Source organism: Chionomys nivalis, chromosome 21, assembly GCF_950005125.1.
Source record: "Chionomys nivalis chromosome 21, mChiNiv1.1, whole genome shotgun sequence".
NCBI lineage: Eukaryota > Metazoa > Chordata > Mammalia > Rodentia > Cricetidae > Chionomys > Chionomys nivalis.
The window spans coordinates 46,320,005-46,343,949 of NC_080106.1; the positions used below are offsets into that span (position 1 = coordinate 46,320,005).

General features: G+C 43.3%; 1 protein-coding gene across 1 annotated transcript in view; it reads left to right on the forward strand.

Annotated features, from left to right (window-relative positions):
* Positions 1 to 23,945, forward strand: part of Ttc29 (tetratricopeptide repeat domain 29) — a 219,667-nt gene that overhangs the window by 134,913 nt on the left and 60,809 nt on the right. Inside the window, exon 9 of the mRNA XM_057753904.1 lies at positions 6,829 to 7,057. Coding sequence (XP_057609887.1) covers positions 6,829 to 7,057 — 229 coding nt within the window. The remainder of the gene's footprint in view (positions 1 to 6,828; positions 7,058 to 23,945) is intronic.

Here is a 23,945-nt window from a genome sequence, read left to right on the forward strand (position 1 = left end):
GGTTTCTCAAAGCACAAAGCCACCAGGATTAGTCAATGTGCTGACAGTGACGCCATTTCTTTCCTTGCCCAGAGACTGCTGTTGAGACCCTGGGGAAGGGGCTCACAGTCTCAAGGCCTCCTGTCTCCTTGGTTTCCCACTTCACCTCCTTCACCTCTCCCCTGCTTTCCTGCCTTCTCCTTCCTCACCTTAGCTGACTCCCACTCCATTTCTCCTTTTTCTACCTTCCACATCCGTCCCCAAGGACCTTCTCTTATGCTTCACCTGCCGTTTCTACCTCCTGGATCACTTCTGCTCTGTTGGTCCCCAAAATGGGGTTTTGTTTAATTTTCAAGATAAAGCGGTAGTGCACAGCCATGCCAAGACTACTCTAGAGAAGCTTGCGTCAGAGGGGACTGCACCCCACACTAGCTGAATTAACAACTGACTCCTTAAAAGGATGACTCTTCAGAAATACAGCAAAGCATACATTGCTACAGCTTTCCTATCCTACCAAACAACACACTGAACACCCACAGTCCACTTGACAGCAATGCCAAGTATCCACCTGTTTCCCTCATGACTGAAAGATAAGAAAAATGAGACAAACAGAAATACTAACTTTATGCTTTCATTTTCATTTCTCAAGTTTTGTCAAGGGTTTTTAATGTCACTAGTGTGATTTATTCTCTGGTGTTTGATTCTTGAACAGTTTAACTTGCAAATACTGTGTCAACAACTAAAAGTTAATTTTTGCCCATTTATTCTCATTATAAAATTTGGAGGATTCTGGACATTCATTTCATCTTTTTATATATGTGTTCATATATATGCTTTATATATATATGTATATAATTTATTCAGAGAAAGAGATAGACAGACAGACAGACACATAGATAGACAGATGGATAATGGGTGGGTGGTGGATGGATGGATGGATAGATAGATAATCAGGTAGACAGACAGATAGACACTATATTAATTACTTTTCTGCTATTGTGATAAATGCTATGACCAAGGTAGATTATAGAAGGATGAGTTTGTGTGGGGCTATGGTTCCAGAGGTATATGAGTCTGCTGCCATCATGGTGGGAGGCATGGCAGCAGATTTGTGTGGCAGCTAGATCAGAAGGTTGAGAGCTCATGTATGAAACCAAAAGCAGGAAGCACAGAGCAAACTGAGAATTGTGTCTGAGTAAAGACTCAGCAAACTGAGTCCTTGAACACTCAAAACCCACCCATGGTGATGCACTCCCTCCATCGAGGCCACACTTCCCAAGCCTCCTAAACAGCAGCACCCACTAGCATCCTGAGCCAATGCTGGGGCATTCTCATTCACACCACCAGTGAAAGACAGACAGACGGATGGTTCAAATACACAAGTTGATACAATACTTTGGTGAATAGTCTTAATGACAATGACAAATAATGTAACACCGAGTACATAATTTTATAAACACGTGCCCTTCAAAACAAAGCTTGATCTGCTTCTCAAATTATTAAAGTTACATTTAATCTTTTCTCATTGCCACTCCTCACACTGTCGTCATTTCAAAGCGTTCTGCTGGCGATGGCTCAGGCTAACCTGAATTGTCCCATCATTTCTTCTCGGCAGTGATACTTCTCAGTGCAGTTTGAAAGGTAGTAGTTCTAACAAAGGAGACTAATTAGAACTGAGTGATGGCTGCTATTTTAATTTTCTCTAAATTCCTCAGAATCTCTTTCTAAGAAAACATTGACAATAAATAACTTAATACCTCTTCACTTGGTGGCTGTGGACAGTTCGCAATTATTTTAAGTGCTGATATCCTAGTTACACAGCTGAATAATCCCATAAGTTATTTGTGAAAGTTGGAATTAATGCCTTTCTGGAGGGAGATTATAGCAAGGCAAAGAGGATATACCCCGGGTTTTGTCCACCTGATTTTGAAATGTGCGCAGTTGATAATTAAGACATTGGGTGGCCTAGTTCCCAGTTTCCTCACCTAGTTGGCAGCAACAAGAAAACTTAACACTAGAGGCAAGCACCTATACCTGCTATGACATCTGAGCAGCCCTAATATGTGATTGTCTATATATTTAAGACATTTATTAGAAAACAGTACTTAAAATGTTAGGATAAGTTATTATACTTGAATTGAAATGTTTTAAAATTTTGAATTTTCATACAAACCTTAAAATGCTGAGTGATTAAATGTTTCCTGCAATGTTGGCCTATTCATTGAGTAGCCAGAGTGTGGCCGATATTCAGAGGATGTCTAAAGGGGTGTATGGAGGGTAGAGAGGGGGCTTAGTGGAGGAGCGCACACGGCTCTTCCAGAGAACATGAATTAGGTTCCCATAGCCAACTAGCAAACACCTGTAACTCCAACTCCAGGGAGATCCAATGCCTCTGGCATCTGCACTCATGTGCAGTTCCATACATCCACATCCACCCCACATACAGACGCACGCGCACACACATGCACACACACACACACACACACACGCTGGACTGGGCATCGTAAAATAAGCATGGAGCGCATGATAGGGTTCCCATTGCACACTGAGTACATAATCACTGTTTGTTCCTTGATATATCAAGCTCCCCCCTCCTCATCAAGTCCAGATTCATAGCCCTTCGGCTGTCTGACATTCTTAACCTGATCTCTTTAGATATAAACTATTAGTGCTAAGCCAATTCATCTTCTCTCCCTTCTATTCTACTTCTCTGTCATACTCACAACTCCAAATCCTCGCACCCCCCCCCAGCTTCTAGCCTTGAGCATCCATCCATCTGCTCACTTTCACCTGTACCAGATCCCTAGTAGGCACGACAAACATTACACAATAATAAACACCACTTTATCCATCGTCCCCTAGTAGACACGGCAAACATAATAATAAACACCACTTTATCCATCATTCCCCTTGTTCAAAGTCCACCAGCCATTTTCGCCCATCCCAAATATGCCCTCTCCAGTAAGCCTGTCCGCGGCAGAAGGCATAAGCTACGTCCTCACCCTGTCCTGAACTATGAGTCGGCATCACCCGACCTCTGACCTCAGAGCTCCCTGATCTCTCCTTCACCAACTCCACCACAGCCAGACTTCTCAATAGTTGTCACACATTCAAGGCTAGTTCTGACTGAGCGTGGGAGCCTCAGCTGGAAGGTTCTCTCTGGACTGTTCTCCAGTCTCAGTTTACATTCTTGCCATTTGGAACTCTGTGTAGGTCTATGTGCTGCTGGTATCTACCCTTGGTGGCCAAAAGTGACCACTGGGAAACTTCATCACTGCTGTATTTTAATAGTCCATGCTGTGTTTGTTGCATGGTTTTCTTGCCTGCCTTGCTTTCTTGCTGTTGTTTTGTTGGCTAGAACATAACTTTTGTGAGAGCCGAGACCCTGTCTGCAGTTCCTGTCTAAGAAATGAGCCTGATGTGCTTGGGAAGCAGAAGGGCATCAGTCCACGGACCTCATTTGGGAACCAGCATCACACCACTTGAGAAAGCACTGTCACTTCTGAAATCCCACACGCTTTCAGTTTCCTAAAGTATCCTGTCACTTAGAAAACTTGTCCCGAATCCTTAAAAACAAACCAGACGCAGCTGTGACTCAGCAGGCTCGCACCTGTGAGACCCCTGTACTGTGTTTTTTGTCATTTTGGCACAGCTAGGGCCATCTGGGAAGAGGGAACCTTAATTTCTCCTCAGATTGGCGGGGGAGTCTGTGTGGTTGGTGTCGGGGACTCCACCCGTCTGTGGATGGGGCTACCCCTGGGTAGGCTCAGTGAGACATGAGCAACAGTAAATAGAGTTCCTTCCTGTCCTCTGCTTCAGTTCCTAACTGGAGTTCCCACCCTGGCTTCCCTTCATGATAAGCTGTAAGCTGTAAGGGGAAATAAATGCATTCCTCCCCAAGTTATTTTGGTCATGGCGTTTAATCAGAGCAATAGCCACAAGCAGAACAGCTCCCTACTGGCTGCCGTATCTCCTCCTTTCTGCCTTCACATTGCTGGGGCCGCTGGTGTTAATGGTATTGTCAGCAACAAGTTTCAAAGCATAGCATTGTGAGACAGAAGTTACAAGGCAAAATTATCATTTTGAAAAATACTGAATTGGCATATTCTGTGATTACAGTAGTGCTTTTATTATTTAAATTAGTGCATCTTAAAAATAGTCTTTATCTTAGTTAGCCTTTTATTATAAAATCTGGGGGAAGGGATGTCCCATGCCACTCTCTAGACGTGATCTTTTGATAGAATGTTAATTGAAAATATATAATTGCTACAAAGTGACCAAAGGGCAGCCTTTTATGAGATTTCTCATTCCCTGTTAAGATCAAAAATAATCACAGTTCAAAATACAGTCATTATTATGTCAAAATAGCAGGAAAAAGCCAGTGAGATGGGTCTGTGGGTCAGAGCACTTGCCACACAGCCTGGTGACATGGGTGTGATCCTTCGAACCCATAAAAGAGGAAAATTGATTCTTGAATATTGTCCTCTGACCTCCCCAAGTGTGCCATGGCATGTGCAAGCCCACACTCATACATAAGCACATCACACAGGGGCACACACACACACACTGAGAGAGAGAGAGAGAGAGAGAGAGAGAGAGAGAGAGAGAGAGAGAGAGAGAGAGAAGAAAGAGAGAGAGAGAGAAAGAAAGAGAGAGAGAGATTATTTACCCTTAGAAAACACCCAATTTTTTTACTTTGCTTGTTAGATCTGTAAGAAACAGAATACCCATAAAAATTCTATTATGAGCTTTGTTTCATTATCTATGATGTCACTGAGATTGTACCCTGGAACTGTCAGAGATTTCAGGGTGCCATGCAGACTCACGCATAGTGGCTGCCTCATGACTCAGCAGACAAATGATGGTTCATCTTAACCTATGTCGGTAAATCATCCTGGAAATTTAAATATGTGTCCATTTGTTTAGAGCCCTTGTGCTAACAGATTCAAACTCCCAACCTAATCAATAAACAGCCCAAAACTCAGAAATATAACAGGAACAATTAGATGCTTCAATTTCTATTTTTTTAAACAAAGCTATCCTTGACCAAATTGTGCTTTTTGTGTGTGTGTAGTTTTCCTTTCTCATTGGTATCTATCAAGGATGTCTGTATTTTCAGTATCTTTAATATGTGTCATAGTTCTCAATCATATATAATTGGAACAGATACCACCTTTCATTTGTTTTAATTAAATAATCTTTTCTCATTATAAACCTTTTTATGATTTAAAAAGAATTGCTTACAGCATCAAATAATAACTATTACTTATACAATATGAAGGCGCTTCTCATCAACGAGCAAATTTGATAGAAGGAATTAACTAGGGAGTGCACATAGACTGCCCTATGGACAGGACATGCAGTGTTGCATTGCTGCGTGGGAGAGGAACCACTCATCACGCTGTCAGGTATCTCTTATTCAATCAGTGTGACCACTCATCCAACTGCTCCACTACACAGAGGGCCTCGGAGCTGAAGCTTCACCCCATCTGTGCAGGTGTGCTCACCCCATCTGTGCAGTCTGTGCAGGTATGCCCACCCCATCTGTGCAGGTGTGCCCACCCCATCTGTGCAGGCGTGCCCACCCCATCTGTGCAGGTGTGCCCACCCCATCTGTGCAGGTGTGCTCACCCCATCTGTGCAGGTGTGCCCACCCCATCTGTGCAGGTGTGCCCACCCCATCTGTGCAGGTGTGCCCACCCCATCTGTGCAGGTGTGCCCACCCCATCTGTGCAGGTGTGCCCACCCCATCTGTGCCCACCCCATCTGTGCAGGTGTGCTCACCCCATCTGTGCAGGTGTGCCCACCCCATCTGTGCAGGTGTGCTCACCTCATCTGTGCAGGTGTGCTCACCCCATCTGTGCAGGTGTGCTTACCCCATCTGTGCAGGTGTGCCCACCCCATCTGTGCAGGTGTGCCCACCCCATCTGTGCAGGTGTGCCCACCTCATCTGTGCAGGTGTGCTCACCCCATCTGTGCAGGTGTGCTTACCCCATCTGTGCAGGTGTGCCCACCCCATCTGTGCAGGTGTTCCCACCCCATTTATGCGGGTGTGCCCACCCCATCTGTGCGGGTGTGTCCACCCCATCTGTGCAGGTGTGTGGCATGGAGATGTGTCCATGGTGCTTTGAATTCCCACTTCTTTTGACAACGTTTGGGAATATGGCTAAAAATTTTATTGTAAAAAATTTCCTCTCCTGTGAAAGTTTCTTTTGAAAGGAGTATTCAACAATGTTTTAAATATCTCTATTTTGTCTGTGTGTGTCTGAGTGCTCAAACACACTCAGGGGGCACAGCTGTGTGGGTACACAGGCGTGTGTCTGCAGAAGCATGTAGAGATGAGGGGTTGAAGTCATGTATCTTGCTCAACCCCTCTCACCTTTGCTTTGTTCTAGCCCTATATTACAATGACATGTTTTAAATCTAGACTCTCCCATGTCCTTAGCTAAACGACAGCATGTGCATCGAAGGAAAGAGAAGCAGTGACCAGAGTTGGCAGAGAGATGTGTCTGTCAGTTGTGGCCACTAGGTTGGCGCCAAGGGCCTTCCTACTATAAATGAAAACAAAAGACAATTAAATATATTTCACTGGATAAATACAATGGTATAATTAGTAAAACTGTGTTGAAATTGTGTCTACTTCCTTCCCCTGCTGCTATGCACTTCAGTGTTTCAGCCATAGATGCAGATTTTTAACCGAATTAATCTCAAGGTTCTGACCATCACATGAGCTCTGCTTACAGAAGACAGCCTTTTCTGATGAAAGAAACGGGTGTGCCGAGGTGAGGTGAGCAAGTGTGTGAGATGGGCAAGGTAAGAAATAAAACAGCGTTCTCTCTTTCTCACTAGGGGCAGTACAGCAAGGCTTCCGAGTACTTCCAGCAAGCTTTCAGCACCACTGTGGAGCTCATGAAAACAGCGCTGATGGAAGAAACCAAAGTTCACTATGGGATAGCCAGAGCCCACCAGCTGATGCTGACCATGACGAGTTACATAGAGTCTGCAGATATGGACAGCCTCAACTGCTTGCTGTCCTGGAAGGAAAGCAGAACGCAAGTCAAACATGACCCCGTTCTGGGTAAGGCTTTGGCTTTTAGATTTTGTATCATTCTTAGTAGCCAAGGTATTTGTGTTGGAAATGTCTATTCGCACGTTACTGACTTGAATTTGCTTGGTAATTTTGTTCTTGTTCTTTGGTTACTACGTTGGAAGCTAGGTGCGCTCTCCTGCTGTATCTTACTGGTGGTGTTTAAGAGAAGCACAAAACAGTGGGAATGATGTGTCTGCCAATCATTCTCCACTCCTGAGCAGGAACTTCCCAGTAATCTTCGAGGCCACACTCTGTACCGACGGGTTGTAAGGAACAATTTACAAGGAGTAAGACACGTGAAATCAGCTTGTGCTTTCTAGTACTATCTGGTCGGACGGTGCACAGATGAGAGCAACCGTAGACACACTGCTTAGATAATGTGCTTCACGGATAGTGGTTAATGTTACTTTTATTGTTTTGAGTTTGGAAAATATTTTATAGCAATGCCCCTTAAACTATCTTTTCTTATGAATAATTATATTATTTTATTATAAACAGCCAGGTTAGTATAAGGGTCAGCTTTCTGTTTTAGCTTCATTCGACTCTAGGTGACTTCAGGTCACCAAGCTTGGTGGGAAGCACATTTACCCACTGAGCCACCCTGAATACCAAACTTTTTTTAAAACTCATTGTTAGATCCTGGAGAGCTCATCACACATCTTGGAATTACCTACATCTTAGATTTTCATGTTTTCTGCCCAGAATACCAGGAAATGACCCATGTCAGCTGTCATAAACTGAAAAGGGTCAGCCAGCAATTCAGTGTCTCAGTTTGTCTTGAATAAACTCTTATCATCCTATGATACTGTGAGAAAAACTCTCTTGCAGGGAGAAAGGCCGGAAAAGCCATGTGCTGGTGGGTTCCGGGTGCGTCTCACAGTCCTAGTGTGCAGTTTCTGAAAACCCTTCTGCTTTTGCCCATCTGTACCGCTTACATTTGTGGCTCTTTGGTTTCTCAAGAGCTAAATTTTCTTCTGAAGGGCTTGAGAGCAACCATCTATTTTCCTCTGTGCTTCAGACACTAACGCTCATGGTCTGCACAGGCATGGAGTGCTCGAGAAATCACAACCGGCACTGCTTCATCTCATGTGACTCAGCTCTGCAGGGATGAGCATCTTCCCTGCAGAAGTAAAACGTAGACAGTGCAAGTACTGAGTTCTCAGTCTGCTGACACAGTTCACGCTGTATCTTTTCTTCTTGGGAATAAAACCCACAGGAAACTATTTAACACGTGTGACTGTTTGCACATGTGCATTCGTAGGTCAAAGTGCACTAAAATCTGACGTAAGACACCCCGTTTTCACTCTGCTCAAAACTCCTCCCTGGCTCTTCTCTGGGTTCTGGATAAAGGCTTCTTGACCTTTGACCGGGTTCTTTCCCGGCTGCTCCCCTACACACACTCCACCAGCCCTGCCCACGTGGCTGTCCCAACGACCTCCTTCCTTCCAGCTCAGTTCAGTCAGGTCCTTAGACAGGATGCCTGAGGCCCCTACTACTTGAAAATGCTCTCTTCTCTGATCTCAGTGGCTGTCATTTATTTCTCTGCTATCATTTATTTCTCTGCAAGCCATTTCATTTCATTTTCTACCACGACCATCTTTTTAATCACCTTAGCTGCTCAGTTGAGAGCGTGGGTCTCTCAAACACACATTCTGAACTCTTGGTATTTTTCTGAGAAGGAAGATGTGATATTTGACATCTACAAGTTGCCAAGTAAATGCTTAAATCAAACAGAATCCAAGATGAGTATGTAAGCCCAACCACAAGCTAGTTTGCACTAACCACGTTTTAAGCTTGTGCGTGATGTGTCCTTGGGAAGCATATGATACCACACTATTTGGATTACCATCCAATTACCACATGAGGGAAGGATGGTGCTCACCAAACACGATGTTGACAAAATGGAAAAGTACAAAAATATTGTTTGGAAATATGAGCTTTTAAGTTTTCAACTCCCACCTTCCTTGTAGGATGAGGCATCTTTAATCTTGCTATTGAGGGTCCCCTGTATTCAGAGAAAAAAAAACACATCAAAGATCAAAAAGCTATATTATTAAAGCTGTGCGTGTGTTATTGGCACCTTGGAGACTTCCACCCTCCAAACAAATCGTTAGCTCAAAGAACTGCCAATATTCTTGTAAGCAGAGAGCTTGCCCCTAAGGGAACTGTGCAGTGAGAACACTGAGGTCCCCAAATGAAACGGAGCGGTGACTCACCAGAACCCACGGTCATCTTTGTCCCTCTCGGAGGGACACGCAAGAACAGGCACCTTCAGACTCTTCTAATACCGGGAGATGGTGGGAATGACTCATACCGCCTGCCCTTCCTTCCGCCATTGAGTCTCCCAAATTTAAAAGTTGAGGGGGGGAAATCAAGTTTATTACACCTCACCAAAACAACTTGATGCTGAAGCAACTCCAATTGTTTGGTTCTGGAAGGCTCAGGGGCCTATAACCTTCTCCTGAATTCTCCAGAGTATTGTTTGCTCCCCAAACCCAAGACGTCTTCCCAATCAAGGAAATGTGTGTTTTTATAGAAAAATGTAATTCACATTGTAACCACAGACACAGCAACATAGAAAGAAATGCTTTCCCCATTCATATTAACAGCGGTGTTAATCCAGGCATGCGGTTATGCCCATTTAAGTGGCAATATCATGAGCTCCACCACTGGGGAGAACTGTTTCAGTGGCAGGATCTCTATCCACTTTCTCATTGAGGCCAAAGGCAAATTACATCAGAAAAAGAAAACAGATGAGCACACCAGCTGGTTGGAATGTGAGGACACAATTCTCAGTGAGATGTTATGTGAAGGCTTACAGGAATGGGAAAGTCATCATCTGGATTTTATGGCTCCTACAATATTCTTCAAGAAATGCCATGACTTGGTCTCACAGTTTTGCCTCTACGTTGGCTTCACGTGGCGTGCATTGTTTAGTACCAAGCTGTTGCTACTGTAGACTTTGCTTGCATTTCTCAGTCATGTGCTTATCTCACCCTTTTAAAGAAATGAAAAGTTCATCTTCATAACCAAGCCTTCATACTCTCCTGTGACTGGATACCTTTCCTATAGCTTAATAACCATAAATATGAAGAGACAATAATGAAATTATCCAATAGGCTAGCAAGCAAGATTTAAGAAATACAAAAACTTTCATTGAATTTGCTTTTTTGACAGTTTTGTACATGTACATGGTATATCCTGATTATTGTTACCCCACCCTCTCTGAATTCCTACCTAGCCCCTTTGTGCCTCTCTTGCCTACAAGTCCCTCTACCCTTTGGTGTCTTTTTGTTTTGTGACCCACTGAGATTAACTAGGGCCTTCTCTGTGATGGTGGGTTTGGGACTAATACTGGAGCCCAGTGGACTTATCAATGGCTAACTGACTGCAATGATGTCTTCCCCTTGCCACAGCGTCCATCAGTAACCAGTAGTTCAGGAGTGAGAGGTAGGACTTTCCCAAGCCCTATTGAATTGATGTACCTGTTGACGAGCCCAGTGCACTCAGGCAAAGCTCCTGTGAGATCATGATCGCCATGCCAGAAGCTAGCATTTCACAGCCCCTCTTTCTGTTTTCCTGTTTCTACATTTTTTTCTACTTCCTCTTCTGCCATGTTCCCTAAACCATTGTGGCAATTGTATAAATGTCTTGTTTAAGGCTAAGCATTCAACGGTCTATAATTCTCAGCATCTTGAGCAGCCAAGGCTTCTCTGTATTCACCATCACTCATTACAAAGAGAAGCATCTCTGATTAAGGCTGAGTTTAGCACTTGTATATGGGCATAAACATACATACTCAGAAAGCAGTGTGATGTTACGATAAACTAAAGAAGAGTAATAAACAGAAGTTCCCCAGTAGAGTTGAAGACTTCATCAACCATGAGTTTTGTTTTTTATTTGTTTGCTTATTTGATTTTTTTTTACTGCATTTACATTATCAGGCAAGGATTCCCTACTAGGGTCAAGCCTCATATCTACTCAAAGTGCATTTGGCTACTCCTATAACGTGCCATTATTGCTTCAGTAGGCACACCTTGCCTGACTGGATGATATTGTGGTTTTTAGGATTCACACCTGGGTGAAACAGTTGATGCCTTGCAACACCATGAAAACTAGTCATCAGTGGGGAAGCTTTCTCTTCAGTTTCAGCTTGGTGGCTCTGTCTTGTTGTCATCAGTGGGGAAACTTCCTGTTCGGTTCCATCTTGGTCGCTCTGTCCTCTAATCAAGAGATGAAGTACCTTCAGCAATGGGGCCTTGTCACCTAGTTCTGATGAGAAAGTACTAGTGGCAGGACTTGTTGGGTAATCTTGTGAACTTGCCATACCAGGGCTCATAAAGACACCTTACACTCTTTGTTTGATAACCTATGGCTTTTAGGAGAAGACATATAGGATGTCAGTCTCCATCCACATATAGGTTTCCATATTGCTTAGCCTACTCTGACTCCAGAAGCCCCAGAATCCTTTTCAATATCTTCCAGGACTGAAGCAGTAAGGGTGCTGGTGACAGGCTTGGGGCAGCTGTCTCTGTAGGGCAATTGGCATTTATATTCTCCGGGTCTGCCTGTGATTTATTTTAAAGATAGAAACCCTTTAAATACTGCATTAAACTCCCATTTTTAGTCACAGCAAACAAGTTGGATGAGACAAATGGGTGGGATAGAAGCATTAAAATACATTCTTTATGTGTTCCACACTTGTGTCAGAAGAAGAAAACCAATGTGCACCTCACTGTCAGCCTTACTTAAAGTGATCATGTGAATCAGGTCCTCACAGACATCAGGGAAAGCATCCGGTGCCTTCCGCAACTTTTCCTAAATGAGCATAACACCAAAATGTCTGAAAAGCAGTACTTGGCTGCAACCAATTCTAAAAGAAAAAGGAAGAATTTGTGTGTGGATTTTCAATCTCTTCGTTAAAATACACAATACCACCCTTCGTCTATTTTGTATAGCACAGTGACAAGTTACTTCTTACAGAATAAAGTATTTTTTCAAAGCTAAAACTAGTTTCATTGGAAACTAATAATATGACTCCAGTTCCCTCAGGTTGAGAGATTTGCTTCTTGTTTGTTTCTTCCTGAACTCTGAGAATCTCCTTCTCTATCTGCTGCCTTGGTTCAATAAAAGAGAATTCTTGATTGCTCCAACAGAAAAATAACCCTTCTTTAGATTCTGCTCACAATGCTTGCTAGTTGGTGGTGCATCTGGGCTTAACTTTCCAAAGCACAGTGAGCACACCTCTCCTAAGAAAAATGGAAGTAGGCTCTCCTACTGTGCTGTTGACATTTTGTTTTTATTGATAATTTTAGAATCCCATGAACAGTCTTTGGATTATTTAAACCATGCAAAACCAAGGTAATGCCAGAACTGAGTCAGCCAGGGGTTTGCATTTGTGGGGCTGGGCGAACCCCCTCTCCCCAGGTCATATTTGTTTCACTGCCTGAGAAGTGTCTGTCTCCTCCCTCCTGCTGTAACCCTTGACTTGTGGCCATGAGTCCGACACACTATGAATGTAGCTAACTCCTTCCACCACTGCCAGAGTTGGGGGACATGAGGCGCTCTCCCCTAGGTCCTTGTCACCCATCTTTGGCAAATTTCTGTTAGGACAATTCTGTTACCATCTCGTTTAAATTTTTCTTCTAAAGAAAGAGGTGACACACTGTTGGTACTTGAAGCATGAGCGATAGAGACATCAATTTTAATTCTTCCTAAACCTTCCCCAATTGGGAATTCCTCTTTAAAATTATAAACTGGTTCCAGAATTTACTTTTCTAGAAATTTTCTTACTCTACAACCCTTGTGTTTTTTTAACTTAGTTTTCAAAGTTTTTACAATATTTTTATTTTTAAATTATAATATAATTACGTTATTCTACCGCCTGGGGCATGGTTTTTATTTCTTTTATTTTTTACATTATAATATAATGACATCATTTCCCGTTCCCTTTCCTCCCTCCAAACCCTCCCACATTCCCCTCTTTGCTCTTTCAAATTTGTGCCCTCTTTTTTCATTAAATGTTGTGACATGCATGTGTGTGTGTATGTGTGCGTGTGTGTGTGCACGTGTGAGTGTGTGTATGTGTGTGTGTGCACGCATGTGCATGTGTGCACATTATTCCTAAACTCATAAGTACAACCTGCCCAAGTGTATGAGTTATTAGTGTATATGTTTTCAGCATTGATCGGTTGGCATGCACTTTCCAGGGGAAGACTGTTTTAACTCTCAGATATGAGTGAAAGCTGTGTAACTCGGATATTTGACAAAATTATCAAAAAACTGCACATTTCTCATGGCAATTTCTCTTCTAGAAATTGCTTACAGTGACTTAGAAGCAGCACTGACTAGAATAGCAACCTGTGGACATATTTGTAACTCTTCCTGCATGATGGTAGCCTCCTGGGGTTATATAGACCATATATAGCACAATATAGACCATATGGGAAGCACTGGGCCAGGATCTGGAGAAGAAATGCAATGTCCATCTCTACCTTTTAGCCCAGGCCAGTCTGAGCTGCGTCAATGCTTCTGAAATGCATATTGACGTCACTATGAACATACTTGAATAGACTTGCTTCCTGAACTCTCAGAAGTACTGTGGTAATATTTACTATGGTCAAATCCTTCAATGATGTTATGATTGGATAGCAAGAGTACTCCCTAAAAACATCAATGTCCAAGCTGCTGACTTAGCTACCGACATCTGAGTGAGTTCACAGATACGTTGTTCATCCGCCTTCACCTAAGGCCTCACAGTTAATTTGACTTGAAAATGTATGTGATGAAACATGAACGTAGTATGTTCCTTAGTAATTTGATTGGCAGGAAGCAGAGAGAAAAACATTACAAGCTCTACTTTTTAATAATTGATAGTTACTTACATGGATCCACTAAGTTTAGGCACACAATTATATGACTAATTACGCTGAAAATTCAAGTGGATGCTTAAGTAGACGACCATGCCCCGAGGCCCTTCCCATTGTTCCTGCTGTCTCATTTAGCCATGCAAATGTTATTAAGCTTTCCTGGCTAAAAATCTTCAAGCCAGGGCAAGTGTAATTGCATAGATAATTATGCATAATTTTGTCACTTTCTATATCTAACACAGAATTTTTTTTAACTTTTGCTTCCATTGAGTAGCCTTCTCAGTAAAATATAAAACCATATCTCTTCAAGACTACCTTTTGACTCTTGCAAACCTATTTAAAGAAAAAAAATAATGAAAATAATAATAATAAAGCTATCTACAGAAATTAAAGATACCTGTGAATGAAAACCTGCATTCATGAATAAATCAAATTGAAGAAGTAACTAAACAATCAGATAGGATTATAATCACACTTAGGGGAACCTAGGTCTGCGTAAACATGTGTACAAACTGAGCAGCCGGGATCCAAGACGGTGACTCCCAAATCAAAATGCAGGTACAAATCTTTCAGGTTTATATGTATCAAATCCAAGATTTGATAACAGTGAGAAAAGCCTTAGCTGGACAATAGTGGCACACATCTTTAGTTCCAGCACTCAGAAGGCAGAGGCAGGTGAATCTCTGTGAGTTTGAGGCCAGCCTGATCTCGAGTTCCAGGGCAGCCAGGGCTGCTACACAATGTATATGTTTTGGCGGGCTGATCTGTTGTCGTGGGAAATATTAAGAATGCTTTAGAGTACAGATCTTGCCTGGCGCCATCCCTTGCTGGATTGGGTTCTGGATAGCCTTGGATCACTGCCTCTGGCTCCCAACAGCAGGCGCAAAGATGATAGGTGAACCCTGGCTCACAAGCATCCCACCATCTGTGAGGCAAAGCAGCAAAATGCATCCCCTTTTAATATAGACAGTGAGCACACATCTCAGCCTCCCACCTGAGTTTATAAAGTTGGGAATCCTGTCAGCAAAGAAGCAGGTTAAGACGCTGGCAGGCAGTCCCTAGAAGTAGTGGTAGCAATGAAGATAAAGAAGATAAGAAAGTAAAGCAGCATAAGAAGAGAGCTCGCCCAGCGGTGTGGGACCAGTCCAGATGGAAGCCCTCACAGCAGGCCTGGGAAAGGAAGCAGCAAGGTCTTCTGGGAAAGGTCTTCCCCAGGCACATCCAGACTCCGTCGTGGAACAGCAGTGTGAAGGGAGCAGAAACAGGCGCAGAAGGGGAGAAGGGGGAAGAGAAAGGAGTAGAGGGGAGAGGGAGAGAAGGAGGGGGAGGACGGAAAGGTAAAGGAGAGAGACAGAGAGGGCAGATGGGAAAGGAAGGAGCCAGGAGAGAGGGGGAAAGGAGAAGGGAGGGAGAAAGATAGGAAAAGAGGAAGGAGGGGAGAGAAGGGGAGAAGGGAAGGATTTGGGGGCAGCTGGTTAATAGTTCTCTTAAACCACAGCGAGTGCTTTGGATTTCATTACAAACGTAAGAAAAAAACCACTGAGGTCTGCCTGAGAAGACCTCTCTGGTTGGCTTTCAGCTATTCTGTGAAGATGGGCTGTAGGTAGAACAAGGAACTGAGCCAAGATGTTGACAAACACGATTTGTGCCGCCTGGGAAGCGCTCTGACATTCTCTGTCCTATAGTCCCCATTCCGGTCTTTTCATTTTGGGTAGGAGAGTCTTACAAGGAAAACGACACAAACAGCCCTGGAGCTGGAAGAACCCCTTGGTGAATCCGGACTCTGTTGCGGTTTCTACTGTACACAGGTGCTTTAAGGCGACCTATGGTTAAAACTAAAGCTTACATTAACTCCAGGCAGTTTCTCAAGGTGGAATTCAAAATCACTTGTATTAAAGCTGTGAGGGTGGCACAGAGTTGTTGTAAATGAGTGTTCCAGGGCCCTCGGAACTAATGAATACAGACCTCCAGTGATGGAACCCCAGAGCCTGCTTTCAGAGCAAGCTGGATTCTCATGTGTGAGAGGTCTTAGATGTCCTGTCTTTCAGCGTTTGAGCTGATTGTGTAGTAGCTTTCCCCTGACTACATGTCACTTCACATAAGCCCATGCACCGACTCCAAACTCCTTCTGCCTGTCAAATGTGTGCAGACAGCTCTTTCCATCTCGGTGCTGTCTCTGCCGCACCGTTCCCCAGTTCCTAGAGATGCGGTCCGTGGGAAGAGATTGCAGGTTCACGTGTGAGGGGTGACCACTGAGTGGACGCCATGTGCCTGCCGCAGGGGCTCAAGCATCTGTCTGGTTCACACTCTGACCGCACCCAGTTGCGGTGCCAGCTTTCCGGAACAAGTGCTGTCTCTCGTCTCAGCCCCGTGTCACTACTTGCGGTGTCCTGATTTACCTAAAATGATCTACTTTTTTCTACCCAGCTTTGTCTCCCTAACAAGCTGCTCTGACTGTGCTACATGTAAGCCCTTTGCTGCTCCACACTTCCAAGTGTGGGCACCCCATTTCCTGGCATGCCGCAACTGGCTTTCAGTGTGCTCTATGCTCCCCCGTGGCACAAGTAGGTTCCCCTTGCCGTGCCGTTCATTCTCTTTAGACACGCTCTGGACACAACAGGTTCCATGGTTTCTCTAGGAGATTATTTTCCAAATACTACTGATTTATACAGGAAGTTTTATCTGGTTGATTGTAAAATGAAATGCAGGAAACCCCATAGAGACGCTGCATTAAAGCTGGTGAGATGGCTCAGTGGGCTGGGGGCTTGTGCCGAGCTTGACTTCCTGAGTTCAATCCCTGGGACCCATGGGTTGAAAGGAAAAAACACCTGCGAGTTGTCCTCTGATCTCCACATGGGTGCTGTGACACACACACACACACAGACGCATGCGCACACGGACACACACTAAATAAATAAGTATAAAGAGAAACAATGTCATATGTCATATGCCTACAAAATAAGGCTCCCATCCCACCATTGGATGTTTGTAAAAGAAATGAGTTTTAATACCTCATGTTATAAAGTCATTTTGTAAAATGCTGTCCAATTTCCTGCCTGTTTTTCCTGTGGCTGCAATAATACTGCGTCCCACTCTATGCTCTCTCCCCTCGGGGAGTTCCCTACAGGGAAGCACAGAACAGAGACCGTTTCCTTGTCCTTTGGCCAAAGCAAAATATTCAGACTCTTAGGAGTGTGCATCAAAAGAAGCACCTCCGGTCAATTCAAGCTTTGAACCAGAAAGGGGCCAGATTTCTCACGTGTTCCGGGGCAACATGGGGTTAAGGTGGACTGCATCCCAGTAAGTGCTGAGTTGGCTCACTCTGCAGTAAGAGGCTGCACAGTCTGGCTAACGCAGGTACTGAGTGCTCAGGTCTCTCAGGTGGGTTCAGTGAAGATAGAATCAGCTGACAGTTGCTACTCATGGGAGGCTGCGAGCTGCTACACCCAGGCAGCTGAGACCCTGGGAGCCCTCTTCCCTAAACAAAGGCTTCCACCACAATGAGCAATGAACTCAAGGAAGAAAAAACAGAAATGGAGGCGGATTGGCAGCTGGTGACCGACAGGAGGAGGGAAGGAGGGAAAGTAGAAAACACAGCAATTGTTGGCTAATTAGAAGTCATTCCCACCCACTTAACACCAACCCATTAAGCAGAAAACACTCCCTCCTTTCTCCCCTGCTACACATGACATTATCCTCCAATCGATCCCCCTACGGCTGTCTCTGTGCCCACAAATGAACACCCTGCCAGTTTAAGAATGCAGTAATTGATTTGGGACAGTGGAGCGGCAGCTCTCATGGCCCGTTTTCTGAAGATGCCAGTGCGGCATTGGTGAGGCCCAGATAAAGCAGTCAGACCTGCAAACTGACATCTGTCAAAGATTGGCAAACACAGGAGGAAACCTCAGTCTGTTGGACTGACTTGAGCCTAAACAAACAATTGTGTAAATCGGTTTCCCCACATTGGTGAGAATGACTCAAATATTTGCCTTGATTATCTTAACTACCTAAAGACTATCTCTATTCTCACACACACACACATACTCACACACACACTCACACACATATACACTACTTTTTAAGACTATATGACATTTATAATAGGTGAATATACAACTACCTCACATTATTTTTTGAGCAGTATGGTTAAGTAAAATTCTTAGTCTCACTTTTAGGCTTTTGGGAACCTATTCTCTGACGGCTCACATGAACTGCTAAGTTGTACCTGATGCAGTAAGACGCTGCACACATGCACGGACCTTCAGATTGTTTTAAAGTCCCAGTCCTGGCTAGGTAAGCTTGGCGGTGCTCAGAAACACACTGAACCCCAGTTCTCCACTGGCAAACAAAGCATCTGTCCCAAATGTTATTATGCAACTCAGTTCTTTGATTTTCTTTTTACCTAGGACAGAATATTTCCCTGAGCTTACATATCAGCTTCCACATTTTATGAAGATTTTTCAAATGATCCATTCTTTTTATACTATTTCAAGAAAATATCTCACAATATTGGCCAAATGTTTATAGTGTTAGATTAAGGACTGGAAGTAAAAGGCTATTTTCCTCTGAAGATACATCAGAATGACCAGAAGAGTTGAGGAACCAATAGGATTTGGGAAGGGTGCTCTGGGAGGTCCCTGGGGAGTGCAGGGGACCATCTGCATAGAGAACATTTTGGAAATGAAGGTGGCCACAGAACAGAGCATGGTTCCATCCCTGTCCATAAAGCAAGTGAGGCTGACATCTAAGAGAGCATATTGTTCAGATTTGTGCATGCGTGTACCTGCGCAAGGGTCAGTCTCGAGTGGCACTGTCGTTTTTTGTTGTTTGTGTTTTGGGATTTTGGAGGAGGCGGTTGTTTGTTTGTTTGAGTCAGGGTCTCCCACTGGGACCTGGGCTTGTCAGCGAGCCCCAGCTATCCTCCCACTTCTACCAGCGCAGCACTGCTACGGTGCCCAGTGTTTTCGTGGGTACCGCATTTCACCGAGGACTGTGCAGAGACCCCATGCTTCTGTGGCAAAACCTCACTGGCTGAGCCATTTCCCCAGTCCCTCTAAGTCAGTGTTCAGTCTTCCTAGTGCTGTGACCCTTTAGCAGAGTTCCTCATGTTGTGGTGACCCCCAAGCATTAATTATTTTCATAGCTACTTCACAACTGCAATTTTGCTACTTTTATGAATTGTAAAGTAAATATCTGTGTTTTCTGATGGTCTTAGGCAACTGTGAAAGGGTTGTTCGACTCCCAAAGGGGTCACAACCCACAGGTTGAGAACCCTGTTCTAAATGACCTTTTAACCAGTGTGCGTAGAATGGATTAACTACTAACTGACTCGGTGTTAATCTAAAGCATGTATTTCAAACATAGGCTCATTATGTCGAGCACAGCCTAGCAATTCCATGCTTTCCTAGGAAAACAGATAGGAAGCCCTTGTGCACTGCTGCTCACACACAGCTACCAGGGGAGGAGCCTGGAAAGGCAGTGCAGCAGGCGGGAGCCATCCTGCTTGAACACCATGGCCTGGTTCTTCTCGGCTAACCTCAAAGGATCAACACAAAGCCTTAAAAGCAGCTCACCAAATTCTTGTATCCCAAGCAAAGTCTGTTAGAGTGTATGTGAGAGATACATACGTGCACACATTAGAGGGTATTGAGAGATACATACATACAGCTGTCCTTTAATAATGATGCTGGAAAGAATGTAATTTCCTCAGTTACACCACTTTAGTGACCTTTCATTAAATGCTCAAACCCTGATTTCAGATTAACCATTTTTAAAAGTGTTGGTATTACTTTACATGAAATCAGATGTAATGATTTTATTATTTGACCACAATTTTGGGGATGGGGGTTGCAAGCTCAAAAGATACACAAAATCGTGGAAAATCATTTTCAGAATTGTTATGGGAAAGTTTGATCATTTGGAAAATGTGTCACATGAGCAAAGGCTGTAACTCCTCAGACTGTGGGAAGGAAGGTTCTCTAATGACCCGGGAGCTGTGGCCAAAGAGGCAGGCATCATTAAGCAAAGGGTGCTTTAACAGCTGTCCTCCAGCTCCTGAGAGGAGGGGACGAGGCAAGCAGACTGATAATTACAGCACAGCAGGCTTTTTTGGTTTTTTTGTTTTTTTGGTTTTTTTTTTTTGAGATCTTTTGTCTATTAGAGTGTAGAAATCCCTCATTGTCCACCCTTCAAATCCTGGTGGCTTCAAGAAATTTCGACCAGCCCAACTTGTTGTTGTTACTGTTGCTTAGGAAATCACAGTCTTTCAAAGATATATTTGCTCCTCGATGATTTGTAAACTCGATAACAAAGTCAATAACTCTCTCTCTCTCTCTCTTTCTCGTTCATCCAAACATATAGAATTCTTGAGCTATTTGTTGTGGGAGTGAACCTAGAGTCCTTGCAAACTCCATGGCCTCATATTAACTTACCCGATCAACTCTTCTATCAATGTCCCTCAACCACATGGAAAAATTCAGGTTTAGTTCATCTGTTTAAGGGAAAATCTAAGGAAGCACTTGTGTAGAAGTCTATGATAGTAAAGGCTCTGATTTCTAATCTACCCTTACTGGGAAGACAGAAGAACAAGCTCAGCAAAGATGAGGTTTTCTGCTCCCCTCGTCTGCTGAGGCCGTGTAACCTAACCCCTCCCAGAACCCATTGGCAATGCCATCTCCTGAGAGTTAGGATTTCAGCTCCATGGCTGAGGATATGAACAATGAAGTTAGAAATCCTGCCCAAGGCCACCTAGAGGATGCGTCAGGACTCATAGGCACATCCAAGAGCACACCTGCTACCTTTCCCAGCAACCTGTGCCGTTGTCATTGCTTAGTTTTGACACAGCGTAAATTTAATTTACTGAAAGTGTTTACCATCTTCCTTCTCAAGAGATGCTAGAAAAGAAGGGGAGACAGTGTTATTGTGTGTTTGGCATAGTTTAGTACTGTGTCCCTCTGATATTCAGCAAATAGTGTGGTGAATAGAGGACTCCCATCATGTATATATAGTATGTGCTTACGGTATTGTGTTTATATACTATGTTGTGTTATTCTGTACCGTAACTGAAATCGCAGTTCTTTCTCAGTGGAGACAACTGGCTTCAGCACCTGTTCTTGGTTGAGACTGTTTTCCTTGCCTCTGGAAGACGGTTAAGAATTACATGCCTTAAGTTACCAGTCTGAAGCATTGTGTGCCGGTGAAGACCTAAGTTAATCGCTCTCTAAACTTCTTGCTGGCCTGTGGAACCATCTTCCCCCTTTTATCTTGAAAAAAATGATGAAGGTATTTGTGACGTTTGCCAGGTTATAGCCTAAAATGTGGCACTATTTTCACAAGTACAGAAGACAAATATCACAAGTGTTCCTATGTTAATAAATCTAAGAGGGCACGTCTCCCCTCCCTGGAGCTGGTAGGTGCCCCCACATGAGCTTTAGCACGGTCACTTTTGAGAAAGACAAGTATGGAGAATGACTGAGACCATAAATTCTTCTGTTCATGTGTGCCTCATGCAGCTGTCCATCTCAGAACACATGCTAGGGAGGCTGTGGCAAAGTACAGCAACGAAAGCTGACTTTCTGTATAAGGACACGGTAGAAAAAACAGGTGTAAAAAAGACGAAGATGATTGGGAAGGAGGACGAGAGCAGTAGACAGTGAAGCACTGAGGAACTAGCAAGAAACAGTTTCTAGAAGTAAAATAGATTTGTCACAGGCTATTGTCCCGTAAGACTCATGAAGAAAGGCGCTATGTCCAAGACTGTGTGCTACCTGTGCAGTGAGCTGAGAAAGTGACACCGCCCTGGGCATGCTTGCCAATAGAAAGATCTTGAAGTTTGCTTGTGGCTTTTGTATCATGTTTTCATTCTCTAAAAATTAAAGCTCAAGGTTTCTCCTTCACTGTTGGGATCTTTATTGAGTTCACTTTGCCACCAAATCTATTTCCTATGAGTCTCAGGGAGTTTCTTAAGTAGTCTTCACATGCATAAAATGACTCTTGCAGCATTTCCTGGCACACAGCTGGATAGATTTCATTTTCTCGAGATTCCGAGGTGAAACATTTCCAAGTAGCACTGTGATAAAATTTCATTTTCTAGTAGTCCTACACGGCAGGTGAATAACTTGAGCTGATGCAGTACTGGAACAGCATGCTTCTGACTTCACTTGTAATGACGTTCTACCAAGCCTCAAATATAGAGAATTTGTCTTATATAGTACTTGCTTCTATTGAATAAATCTTTCATAACACAGTCTTCACATTAATTTTAGTCTACCCGGTTTTGGAATATGCGGGTAGGCCTTTTTTGTTCTGTTTGTTTTCAACTCTCAGCTTCAGAAGTATTTTTTTAAAGGAACTTTCAGTGATTAACTTAATTTTCTAAATCTCTATGCTTGATACTCAAGTTAGCTCATTTCAGAATGATGTTATTGGGATATTTGTATTAACTTTGTATGTCTTGATTGGAGTGGGGTCAAGCCTTGTAATACTGGGTTATCTAACCTAGCGGTTCTTCTGCTCACACGTGGTTACCTGTTTTTATTATATTACACTTCCTTCTGGAGTTAGAGTGGTGGGTACATTCCTTCTGGAGTTAGAGTGGCGGGTACATTCCTTCTGGAGTTATGATGGCAGGTAAATTCCTTCTGGAGTTATGGTGGTGTGTATATTTCTTCTGGAGTTATGGTGGTGGGTATATTCTCTGTCTGGAGTTATGGTGGCAGGTATATTTCTTCTGGACTTATGGTGGAGGGAATATTTCTGAACTAAGTTGCTAGGGTGTTTGATTCTTGTAAGATCACCCAAGTTCACAAAGGGAGGAAACAAGAATTGTCTATATGGAGCCGTGGAAGATGTGGCTTCTAATAGCAATCCCACCATCTAGTTTTTATTTTCTGATTTGTTACATGAGCAAATCATTCATATTAACAGGGTGGTTATGGATTTACATGGAGTCCAACCAAGTGTCAGCTACTGGGTGTGCTGCAGTTGAAGTTGAAGGGAGTTGTTAAGAAGTAAGAGGACAGGGTAGGACTAATTATGTCGTGGAGTGTGGTGGAGGAAGAGATTAACCTAGTTCTCTTAGGCCACCATTAGTTCCAGAAAGAATGAGCTCTTATTTTAAAAATAAAATAATAAAGTAAACTTGGCCCCTTTATCTCTCTGGCTTCCTGTCTCACTGTGTGACCTTTCCTCTCATGGGGTTCCCACCGTGAAGACATCTGCCATGATCTGATGCAGCCCCTGAACCAATAGAGTCCAAGATGTTATTCCGATAAAGAACCCAGCCCTTGGCATCTTTAATTATTACATTTATTCCTTAAGATTATAATATAAATAATTATATCATTTCCCCCTTTCCTCCAAACACTCTCATATACCCCTCCTTGCTCTCTTTCAAATGTATGGCCTCTTTTTTCATTAACTGTTTTACATATATATGCATATATTCATATTCCTAAATATATAAATATGACCTGCTCAGTCTCTGTAATGCTTCTTGTATGTATGTTTTCAGGGCTGACTATTTGGTATTGGATAACCAGCTGAGATTTCTCTGCTCTCCACATTCCTTAGTTGTCTGTTCCTCTTTGTGTAGTGTTCATTATTTTATTATAGCAACAGAAACCACACTAATAGAGAACTATTGGAGCAAGCGTTAGCCCTGACACACTGATAATTTATGCACATGTAAATAAATATTTTTTACAAATTTGAGAAATAACTTCTAGAGTAAACCAATGGAAAGTGTGACTTTGCATTTTGTGTTTGTGAAACATTTTAAAATTTTAAGCTATGTAAGTATTTTTCATGTAAAAGACAAAGGTTCTCATAACACATGCACGCAAACAAACACAGCGTGACGCTCAGAAAGTGCCATCATTTGCTCACACACTGTCTTGAAGACAAATAGCCACTGTATTCCCCAGACCCCCAAGACACCGTGGCCTTTCCTTACATACACCAGAGAAGAAGAGTTCCACAAAGCTCAGTTCGGGGAGAAATGAAGGCTT